Source organism: Scyliorhinus torazame, chromosome 10, assembly GCF_047496885.1.
Source record: "Scyliorhinus torazame isolate Kashiwa2021f chromosome 10, sScyTor2.1, whole genome shotgun sequence".
NCBI classification, from domain to species: domain Eukaryota; kingdom Metazoa; phylum Chordata; class Chondrichthyes; order Carcharhiniformes; family Scyliorhinidae; genus Scyliorhinus; species Scyliorhinus torazame.
The window spans coordinates 102,058,549-102,070,724 of record NC_092716.1 but is presented as its reverse complement, the minus strand read 5'-3'; the positions used below and the strand labels follow the sequence as shown (position 1 = coordinate 102,070,724).

General features: G+C 42.3%; 1 protein-coding gene across 4 annotated transcripts in view; it reads right to left on the bottom strand.

Annotated features, from left to right (window-relative positions):
* Positions 1 to 2,214: 2,214 nt before the first annotated feature.
* The window catches only part of csnk2a2b (casein kinase 2, alpha prime polypeptide b), a 107,415-nt gene continuing 97,453 nt past the window's right edge, over positions 2,215 to 12,176 (bottom strand). For all 4 annotated transcript variants that reach the window (XM_072518526.1, XM_072518528.1, XM_072518527.1 and 1 more), the window contains exons 9-11: positions 6,218 to 6,318; positions 5,187 to 5,335; positions 2,215 to 2,606 (exon numbers count right to left, since the gene is read on the bottom strand). In XM_072518526.1, the coding sequence (XP_072374627.1) occupies positions 2,527 to 2,606; positions 5,187 to 5,335; positions 6,218 to 6,318 (330 nt within the window). In that variant the 3' untranslated portion in view covers positions 2,215 to 2,526. The remainder of the gene's footprint in view (positions 2,607 to 5,186; positions 5,336 to 6,217; positions 6,319 to 12,176) is intronic.

Below are 12,176 nucleotides of genomic sequence, written 5' to 3'. Positions count from 1 at the left end.
AAGGAATAACTGGAGTAAGAAATTTGCTTTGCACACTACATGCAATAAAGTTATAAAACAGCTTTTAAAGAACTTTAGGTCTGCAGGGCTACTATTTTTGAATTCTCATTCACAGAATCGATATTCGCAGTGCATGAAGTCTCAAGTTTACTGTTTTTTATTAGGGCCCCCACCTCTGCTGTAAATATACTCCTTTCCATGTTTCCAAAATGTTCAGACTCATTGTTCAGCTCAAATCCTGAACATTTTTAAATCCAAACCAAACTTGGGAGCTGTCAAATACAGGAATCAGGAGTTAAGCAGTTTGTTGTCTTTGACAAAGGAACCATAGAATACTTACATTTGCTCAATATCTTTTTATTCTGAATTAACAAAAAAATTACAGTACTCGTTATAATCCAGACACACTTGTGTACAATGCCAACGACTCCATGTTTTATTGGTTTTGTTAACTTGGGTCTTAGGATGGCAGCTGCCATCAATTGGGTACATCACATCATCGCACCAACCCCACACAAACAAGTCAACCAACTGATACACAGTTAAAATGAAGCACAGTTTCGCTCTACACCATGCACTAGATTGTAGCAAATGGGCTCAGGAAAAAAAAAATCCTTCATTTGCTTGACCAATTTGAAAATGAACCTCAATGAAGGGGGGGGGGGTGTGAAAGTCGCCTTACAGTGATTGCATGGGAATTGCAAAGGATAAAAGTTCTGTTACTGGCAAGTGTTTTAATGCAGCCTGTGTTACAAAAGCAGAAAATTTATTTCAATTGAGATCATTGTTAAACAACGTCAGGAACAAAATTTGGAAAATTCAAAACACCATGCAGTTTAAAAAAAATTAAATCAACATGCAAGGATTTTCTTTTAAATATTGCTCAACAGAAACCTTCCCTCACACCCCCCCCCCCCCCCCCCCCCCCGCCGGAAAAGATCAAATCTTGCCTGGATCAGGATGTCTAAATCTGTACAGTTCAGTACTTAATTAATTGGACTGTGCACGAGGTCACACAGTGCTTTGTATTAGGTCAAAGTGTTAATGGAACAATTTACCATGCGACTGGTCAACGAATGTACATTTTGCAAACATTCTCATGCTTTTTCTTTTGGCAAGCACTCCAGCCATTTGTACTTCACATTCTTTCCCTGTACACTGTCAAGCATGTTTTCTAGCACCCGTAGTTCTCAAAAAACAAAGTTGCAGTATTTTCATCCCCACGACATGGCCCATATGCTATATACAAAGTGTAAATTTTTGTGACTATCCCCCTGTCTTCTTTCTACCCATTGGCATGTCTGCAGCTCCTTTGCTACACTGCCATTGTGTCACCGGCTACAGCCCAGGCCCACTCTGTACAGCTGCTTGCTTTATTTTTTGTATGGCATTTAATAGATTGTCTCAACAAAATCTTTTGGAACAAAGAAATCTAAACTACTCAGTTTTTGTTTTGTGAATGATGTGCCTGCACAGCTCTCTGTATTCTCTCTTGGATCCCATACATTTCCAGCAATAGGTTGTAAAAACGTGCACTTTGGTGAGTGTGGCATTTTTGAAGCATCCAGGGAAACACCGTCTGCGAATAAAAACACTGGTCAGCATTATCCCAGGACATGGAACGGTAGCAGAAACATCAAATGATATCTTCTGTACTTAAGTTAATAGTTCCATTCCAATCAACTTAGTCAAACTTTTTAGAACATTGTAATGCATTTGTCTACCTGCTGCTGCTTTACTGTTACAACCTGTAATGGATTATAATAGCACTCAACATCACTTTGGATAGAGTCCTCCTTTCCACCAAGTCTGCCCTGACCATCCGCAGATTGTTGTATAGTTAAGGGTCACAGTGTGGCCGAGACTGGCAGTCTGAGGGCAACTCAAGGCATCAAATAATAACCAGATGGTTCATCTGGGCTATTACCAGAGTTGAGCAGTTATAGGGCACATCTGCCCAAGGACACCAACAGAGATTGAATTTTACAAGAGATCTGAAATTGATTGGAATCTCCTGGAAACAAGACAGTGCGACTTTAAACAGAGGTTGGATTAAATAAAAAGCATAACGTACACAACGGATGGACTGATCGTGAGCAGCTCAGAACCTTGAACTCATTATAGCTTTTCTTTTAAGATATTAACTGCATTTGGCAAATTGGATAAATATTTACAGAAACAAGATGGGAAAAAGGACAACACAAGAAAATCTGGTAATGGAACACATTCTAGGTATTTTATTACAGTACAAAAAAATAATATATAAATATACAAAAACATTGTAATTTCAGAACCCAAAAATCTAGTAAGTTGTCATTCTCTCCGAAACATAAATGGAAATCTAAAATAAATGGATGTAGTAGAGAGTGTTGCCACTGGATTTAGGGTAAGCCATGGTCACCTGTGTAGCTGCAGTCACAAGTTCACATTTCCAGACTGTGATAGCTCCTCTTTTGCCCAATGTCTCCCCTGTAAAACCTGTAACTCATCGTCTTGCAGTCTTAACTGTGCAGACAGCAGCAGGATTCACCGCACAGCTGCAGAAACACCCGGCACATGCGAGTTGTTACTCCGAGCACCATCCGTATGCTCCTTCATTATTGGATCTGAGAGGCAGGAGTGAGAGGAAAAAACAAACCAAATTAAATGTCAGCTATCCACAGTGAAGCCCCAAAATGACGACTGCAACCCAAAGCTCAGCAACAGACTCAAAAGATCTGAATTACTGAGACTGCAGTAGGGGATATAATGACACATAGAGTTCTTCTATTGCTGAATTGTTCAGGTGGTAACATTAATAGCAGCTGCAATGAGTTGAGAGGTAATTCATTTAATTTGTATTCAGATGACAACAGGGCCTCTATCAAATCAGTGGTTCGCAAAGATTTTTGTTAAGAGGACGAGAACCACCCCACACTGCTTTTCGTGGATTAGCAATAATGGAACCCCCATCTAAATATAATACTAATGATATAAAAGTGCTACATGTAAAGAGTGTGAAAATGCTTTGAAGAAACACATTTATTTTGTATCTTTGTATCATTCTCAGCAGTGCTCCATCACGCTTCCCTTCTAGGTGAGACAGCCAACCCATGGATTTCCTCCGGGTGCTCTGGTTTCCTGCCACAGTCGAAACATGTACAGGTTAGGTGGATTGGCCATGCTAAATTGCCCCTTAGTATTCTACGGTTAGGTGGCGTTACGGGGATAAGTGGGCATTTGGGACTAGGTGAAGTGCTGTTTAGGAGGATGGGCCGAATAGCCTCTCTTCTGCACTGTAGGGATCCTATTGCACATGACAGCCACACTCCACTCCTGCTTCGTAATTCACATTATTTTGTGGCTCCCCCACCCGCCTGGAATATTTGTGCAGACACCTGGGGAGGTACCGTGGACCCTGCCTGAAAACCACATGACGGATCCCAGACCTGCCAAACTATGTGATAAACCAGTTTGAAATATTCCTTCTCAGATACACAAAGACTGTCTTTTTACTGCATTCTCCAAGGTGACAGCACTGGAAAGCATTTGAATAACTGGACATGGGTATATCTGGAAATTGAGGATGAGCTGCACTCCGCACTAGGTGTCAGCCATGGCTTAGCTGGTAGCACACTTACCCAAGTCAGAACTTTATGGGTTCATTCCCTGCTCAAACATCAGAGGTTGGATTAATTATTTTTTTTTGAAGGAACACGTACACAACGGATGAACGGTTCTTGAGCAGCTCAGGACCTTATGGCACATAAATCAAGGCTTTCACTCCAGGGGGTATTGTTGGAGGTGCTGTTTTTCAAATGAACGTGAAGTCAAGGACAACGTGTGTGTGTGGTGGTGGTGGTGGCGGCGGCGGAGGAAAGAGAGAGAGAGAGAAAGGTTGCAAGGGCATATAAACAGATGAAGTGAGTGGGCAACAAGATGGCAGATGGAGTATAATATGGGGAAGTGAGACCTTATTCACTTTACTGTAGGAATTTAAAAATCAGATTTTTCTTTAAAAAAAATGAGAAACTTGCAAGTGTTGATGTTCAAGGAGACTTGGTGGTGCTTGTACAAATAAGTTAGCCTGCAGGTGCAACACGCAATTATGAAGGCCTTTGTTTTAAGGGGAGTGGAGTACAAGAATAAAGTCTTGCTGCAATTGTACAGGGTTTAGTGAGACCACATCTGGAGGAGTGTGCGCAGTTTTGGTCTCCATATTTAAGACAGGATGTACTTGAATTGGAGGTGATACAGCAAAGGTTCACTAAATTGGTCCCTGGTATGAGGGGGCTGTCCGATGATGAGACACAATCAATTGGGCTAATATTTTCTGACGTTTAGAAGAATGAGAGGCAATCTCATTGAAACCTACAAAATTCTGAGGTGGCTTGATAAAGTGGACCAGGGGTTGGATTGTATCCACTGGTTTGGGAATCTAAAACACGGGGGCACAATCTCAGGATAAGGGGCCGATCATTTAGGATTGAGATGAGAAATTTCTTCATTCAATGGATTGAGTGTCTTTGGAATTCTCTATCCTAGAGGGTTATGGATGCTTCACCATTGAAAACATTACAGGCTCAGACAATGAGATTTATGGTCTTTTAGAGAATTAAGGGATATGGGGAGTAGGCAGGAAAGTGGGATTGGAGCCCAAGATCAGCCATGAACATGGATAATGGCGGAGCGGACACGATAGACCACGTGGGCTACTCCTCCTCCTAGTCCTTATATTCCATATTTATCCCTCAATCAACATATTTTTAAATCTGGTCATTATCACATTGCTGTTTGCTGTACGATGTTAGCTGTCGTGTTTCCTACACTGCAACAGTGAGTTCACTTAAAAAAATCAATTTCAAATTACTTTGAACTGTCTGGTGGTCATAAAAGAGGCTATAGAAATACAAGTCTTCTTTCTTTGATTTTACCTTCTCACTATGATGCCATCAACAACTGAATGCTTAAATTGGATAGAGGAATGGAAGCAATGTGCTGGAGAAACACACCATCCAATCTATTTTGCTAAGTTTGTCAGCTCTGATGGTAAATTATAGTGTAACCAAATCCTTTAACCTATGAAAACAGATCACTTACAGCTATAGTTCTGTACACTGAGTGAACTGATTTAGGCTAGCAAGTTCCTGAACAGAGGGAGGATTTTTGTAAAGTTGTGGTGGGTTAATATTCTTTCTCATACTTACAGAAGTATGGATGTTCCATTGCTTCCTTAGCTGTAAGTCTCTGCTGATGATCATAGCGAAGTAGTTTGTCCAACAAATCCAAGGCCTCTGGGCTGACAAGGTGCCGATTCTCACTGTGAATGAACTGCTCCCAGCGCTTCCTAGAATGTCTGAGAAATAGTGGGTACTTTATTAGAAAATTGAACACCCCCAGTTGATGTTACTGAATACAGCAGCAGTAAATATATCCCAGTAAAATCAACACATGCTCTTCCCACATACCAAATTCATAACATGCATCGTTCTTGATTAAATCAAGAAAATACATCAATCCCACTCAAAATATATTCTTCTTGGCTATGTTGATCGGAATAGTAAATATCTATCAAGTAGGAATTGCTTCTGCTTGATAAAGTACTTTGTCCCTTGAGGATCACCTTAATTTCTACCAAGTCAAACCTTCCTCCACCCAAGTTTGCAAAAGCCAGACATACAATTGCTGGTTGCTATAAATCATCATCTGGTCAATACACTAAGCTCTTCTACCCTGTTGACAGTAGAGAGGTTTCTGAAATTAACTTTTCAGTGTTTACCCCTTTTCTTTATAAAACGATATGTGCATTTAAAGATTCAATGAACCAAGTGCCTCAGATCAGCAGAAATTCTTATTTTTTTTCTTCTAATTTTTATTTATATTTTTTATCAAAACATAATTTTTGCATAACCATTAACAACATTTAACACAACAAGGTAAATGTTAACATTATATACAGAAAAAAAGAAGAATATGTAACATTTCTCCCTCCAGTTGCTGCTGCTGCTGACATTTAGTGCTCTCCTAGAAAGTCGCGAGACGGCTGCCACCTCCGAGAGAACCCGGTCATGGACCCTCTCAAGGCAAACTTTGTTTTCTTGAGATTGAGAAACCCAGCCATGTCACCAATCCAGGTCTCCACGCTCGGGGGCTTTGAGTCCCTCCACATGAAAAGGATCCATCTCCGGGCTACCAGGAGCAGAAATTATTTTAATAGTTCAATAACTTTTCTACTCACTGGCCCAGAGTATCATTAAATCGAGGATCCAGTTCAATGTGATATTTCTTGAGGTAGTCAAACAATTCATCAGTTCCTAAAACCTTGGCAATTCGAACAAGCTGGAAGAAAAATGTGAAAATATTAATGTACTGAATTATGACAGGACCAATGTAACCCATCGTTAAATTTGAACTTTTCAATAGTTGAGAGCAGACAAATGTTATATCAACTACAAGATATTTGTACAATGTCCATCATTAGCTTGAGAAAAGATTTAGTTTTTGAAAATAACCAGTAATGACTTGTTTTTAAAAAAATAACTTAACTATCTGACTTGTAATCAACTACCATCAGCCAGAGTTGGTCGCCTTGATACAGAAACCAAAGGATCAGGACGGTCAGTCATCAACCGTTCTGAGAACAATTGAATTTTGAAAATTATTAACCTTATCTGGACTATTGCAAATCGCTTCCTCCCCGACTTAGTAGCAAGGAAATTATCACATTCAAAAACAGAACTGTCTGACAAGACAAACTCTGATCCAAAAAAAAAAAAGTCCTTTGAACTCTTGCATAATGAAATCTTAAAATCACCTATTGCTAATTACGTCAATGTTGAGGAAGAGACCAAAGGTTGCTGCAAATGAGCCAACATTTCTTCCTAGGGCTTCTCCCCATCTCCCTGTAAGATTCTGCATAACCAACAACAAAAACATAACCAACTGCAAAAAGACTTAGTTGCCCAAATGTCAAGATTTTCAAGTATTTAAATTCCACTCTGGAAGATCAGTAGCTGCATAACTTGAATCTGATTATAAATCGGTCAATTTTGAATCAATTTTGGGCAGCATGGTGGCGCAGTGGTAGCACTGCAGCCTCACGCCGCCGAGGTCCCAGGTTCGATCCCGGCTCTGGGTCACAGTCCGTGTGGAGTTTGCACATTCTCCGTGTTTGCGTGGGTTTCGCCCCCACAACCCAAAAAGATGTAGTTAGGTGGATTGGCCACGCTAAATTGCCCTTTAATTGGAAAAAATGAATTGGGTACTCTAAATTTTTTTTTTTAATTTTTAATTAATTTCATAACACAATATTCATAATCCTATCATGTTCATAACATCTGGCCTTACAAAGATAAAGACTGTGCCCAAATCCTTGGAACAGCTATTGTATTTAACATGTAGTTTGTTAGACTGAGGAAAATTTATCAGGTTTATTTGCTCAATGCAATCAAAGACAAAGAACAAAGAAAAGTACAGTACAGGAACAGGCCCTTCGGCCCTCCAAGCTTGTGCCGATCATGATGCTCGGTCCGTGTCCCTCCATTTCCTCCCTATTCATGTACCCATCCAGATGCCTCTTAAATGTTGCTAATGTGCCTGTTTCCACCACATCCTCTGGCAGCGCGTTCCAGGCACCCACCACACTGCATGAAAAACGTACCCCGCACATCTCCCTTAAACTTATCCCCTCTCACCTTGAACCTGTGTCCCCTTGTAATTGACACTTCCACCCTTGGAAAAAGCCTCTGACTATCCACCTGATCTATGCCTCTCAATTTTGTAGACCTCTATTAGGTTTCCTCTCAGCCACCGTCTTTCCAGTGAAAACAATCCCTAGTTTATTCAACCTCTCCTCATAGCCAACAGCCTGGTGAACCTTCTTTCCACTCCCTCCAAAGCTTCCACACCCTTCTGATAATGTGGTGACCACAACTGCACGCAATACTCCAAATGCAGCCTAACCAAAGATTTTATATAGCTGCAACATGATTTCTCAACTCAATGTACTCAACACCAGCTGATGGAGGTCAGCATGCCATATGCCATCTTAACTGCCTTGGCCACCTATGTTGCCACTTTTAGGGGTCCGCAGGCCCAGATCCCTCTGTATGTTAATGTTCCCAAGGGTTCTGCCATTTACAGTATAATTCATACCTAGATTTGATCCTCCAAAATGCATCACCTCGCATTTGTCCGATTTAAACATCATCTGCCATTTCTGTGCCAAAGTCTCCAATCTATCTATATCTTGTTGTGTCCTCTGACAATCGTTGGCACATTCAGCAACTCTGTCAATTTTCAGGTCATCTGCAAACTTACTAATCAGACCACCCACATTTTCCTCAAGATCATTTATATATACAAACAACAGAGGTCCCAGCACCGATCCATGTGGAACACCACTAGCTACAGATATCCATTTTGAAAACACCCATCCACCACTACTCTGTCTTCTATAACCAAGCCAGTTCTGTATCCATCTGGCCAGCCCACCCCAAATCCCATGTGATTTAGTTTTTGCACCAATCTGCCATATGGGACCTTGTCAAACGCCTTATTAAAGTCCATATAAACTACATCCACAGCCCTTCCCTCATAAATTTTCTTTGCCACCTCTTCAAAAAACTCAATCAAGTTGGTGAGACATGACCTTCCCTGTACAAAACCGTGCTTCCTGTCACTAACTAATCCATTTTCCTCCAACTGCGCATATAAGCTGTCCCTCAGTAACTTTTCCAAAAGCTCCCCCACCACTGATGTCAGGCTCACCGGCCTTTAATTTGCTGGATTATCACTGCTTCCTTTCTTAAACAAGAGAACAATTTTGGCTATTCTTCAGTCCTCTGGAACCTCGCCTGTGGTCAAAGAGGTTGTGTGAAGTTTCTTTCTACTGCCCAAAACCTCCTACCAGGCCACTAACCAGTTACTGAATTTAGTAATGCTCTGAAGACACCAGATGAAGAGAACTGAATCAGAATATGCCAGTGAATTCTAGGTCAGCTTGTTGGTTTCTAAGTAACCGAGTCCTCTTGGAATTGTCAATTTGGTACCAAAAAACATCCAAATTCTAGGAGCTCGCTGTCAACTCTCAACTCAAGAACTACTTTGGATGCAGAGGAACATGTGGAGCAATCAAAGAGAGATCAAATATTCCAATGTTGGCAAAACTCTTGAACCAGTATGAAGTGTAAAGCAGCTTTGGAACATGAGACAAGCATTTCATTGTAGATTCCCGGCTTGGGTCACTGTCTGTGTTGAGTCTGCACGTCCTCCCAGTGTCTGCGTGGGTTTCCTCCAGGTGCTCCGGTTTCCTCCCACAGTCCAACGAGGTGCAGGTTAGGTGGATTGGCCGTGATAAATTGTCCTTGGTGTCCAAAAAGGTTAGTGGGGATTACTGGGATAGGGTGGAGGCGTGAGTGCTCTTTCCAAGGGCCGGTGCAGACTCAATGGGCCAAATGGCCTCCTTCTGCACTGTAAATTCTATGATTCTAGCTTGAGCTTTGGAAGTGTGATGAAAACACGGATCTCTTCTGACACTGACATTCAGGCAATCTGCTCAAGAGCACCCTTACAGTGGGAGATCATGTGTATATATGTGCAGTCCATGACAATCCACCACAATAAAATTGCTTTATCGGAATCTGGCTTGTACTCGGTTGTACATGAACTACTCTTAACAAGTGAACAGTCAGATGTCACTTGTATTTTAAATGCTGAATAGGGAAGAGAAAGGATATGTACACATTGGTGAACTGAATGCAGAAATCAGATAGCATCTGTGATGCCACTCTCATGGCACATCCCTCAAGTATTCCAACTTTCAGGATTGGCTCCAGTTGGTCATCTTAATGCTGTTCAATTATGTTAAATCAAGAAACAATTTCACCTCGGATGGCTCAGTGATGTAGTGGTTTGCACAGCTGCCTCACGGCACCAAGGATCCGGGTTTGATCCCAGCCCCGAGTCACTGTCCACTTGGTGTTTGCACATTCTCCCTGTGTGTGCGTGGGTCTCACCCCCAAAACCCAAAGATGTGCAGAGTAGGTGAACTGGCCATGTTAAATTGCCCCTTAATTGGGAAAAAGTTACAATTTCATCTATATACAATGGAGACTTGAAGGAATCTCCCTCAATGGCGAATGGGTTTACCATAAATCTAAGAGGTCTTTTCAAGTCCAAATCTTTAAATTATTTGACTTGAAGATTCAGACATGGGTTGTAAAATGTTTGTAGTTCTATGGATCTTTTGCTGCATCATCATTTCCATGATACTCGATCATGGATGGTCAGTCCACCTTTGGTCATAGAGTCTGCAAAGGTTGCAGTTTCTCAATAACAAACTCACATTGCCAAGTTCCAAAAAAAAGTTACCTTTAATTTTTTAAAAAATTTAGAATACCCAATTATTTTTTTCCAATTAAGGGTCAATTTAGCGTGGCCAATCAACCTACTCTGAAAATCTTTGGGTTGTGGGAGTGAAACCCACGAAGACACGTGGAGAATGTGCAAACTCCACACAGACAGTGACCCAGAGCCTGGATCAAACCCAGGTCCTCAGCGTTGTATGCAGCACTGCTGAACACCAAAAATGACCTTTCCTTGCATTTGCTCTGTCCAGATCCAGAAATGCATTGCTAGAAAGGCCAAATCAAAAAGCTAAGTATTGTCCAATTCAGGATGTAGTTTTCCTTTGCCACAAATAGAGGATTCAGCAACTAGAAAATTAACAAGAAATCACTTCTTTGAAGCTAGTGAAGGATCACGTCTGAAGGGAGATTAATCATAGAAGTCTTCAATCCGTTCCGGGCGGCACAGTGGTTAGCGCTGCTGCAGACCAGGATTCGATCCTGGCCCGGGTTACTGTCCGTGGAGTTTGCTCATTCTCCCAGTGTCTGCGTGGGTCTCACCCCTACAACCCAAAGATTTGCAGGGTAGGTGCATTGGCCATGCTAAATTGTCCCTTAATTGGAAATAACATACTCTAAATTTACATTTTTAAAAAGTCTTCAATCCAATTTCTGCATTGTCTGTGATTGGGTGTATGGCTTTCAATCAAGCTCAGTTTCCAAAACAATACTGCATTTCAAATTGAGGTGCATCTTTCGAGCTGCTCGAGTTAAACAAAGCATTGAAATGCCCAGAATCCAGAAAAGCTGTGAGCAGCTTTGCAAAAGTTCGACTAACCTATTCACTGGTCCAAACATGGCTGGTGCTACACCTAATGAAATCTTGCCCACATGTCAAAGAGCCACACAAGCTCCTGAAGACTAATCGAGTTCACGAGTCGCAAATTGCCCATCACCGATCCACACCATTGTCCTATTGATCACCAGAAACAAAGTACCTGCTAATGGCAAGGTTCATGATGCAAGATGGAGAGAGCTTGCCAGTGTGAATCAGAGCCTCATGTTTGCTCCCTGATCATATAGGACAAGAAAGTTCACCTCAAATAGCTCATTCTGACAAGCACACATTATGCTCTGGCAGCTGATAAATTTCTCTTATTTGGCATTCCTGTGTTAGTTAGATTTGAAAAAGACTCAAAGCTGCAGGCTAATTGGTGATGACTTGGAAATGCATCAAGAGGGAGGCGCTGAAGGCGGTGATTAGGGGAGAGCTAATCTCCACTAGGGCACACAAGGAGGAGGAGAGGAGAGAGAGGGAGTGACTGGTGGGGGAGATTTTAAGGGTGGATAGGAGGTATGCAGAGGTCCCCGAGGAGGGACTACTCAAGGAGCGACGAAGCCTACAGGCCGAGTTCGACCTGTTGACCACCAAGAAGGCAGAGGTGCAGTGGAGGAAAGCGCAAGGGACGGTGTAGGAGCACGGGAAGAAGGCTAGCCGGATATTGGCACACCAGCTTCAGAAGCGGGAGGCAACGAGGGAGATTGGGGGAGTTTGGGATAAAGGGGGGAACACGGTGCGGAGTGCGGTGGGAATAAATGGGGTATTTAGAGACTTTTAGGAGGGGCTGTATAGGTCTGAGCCCCCGACGGAGGAGGGGGGGGGGGGGGGGGGGGAGATGCGTTGATTTTTGGATCGGCTGAGGTTCCCGAGGATGGAGGAGGAGGTGGCGGGGCTTGGGGCACCGGTAGGGCTGGAGGAGCTGACTATGGGGCTGGGGAGTATGCAGGCGGGGAAGGCACCAGGGCCAGATGGGTTCCCGATGGAAGTTTAATGGAAGTACTTGGACCTGC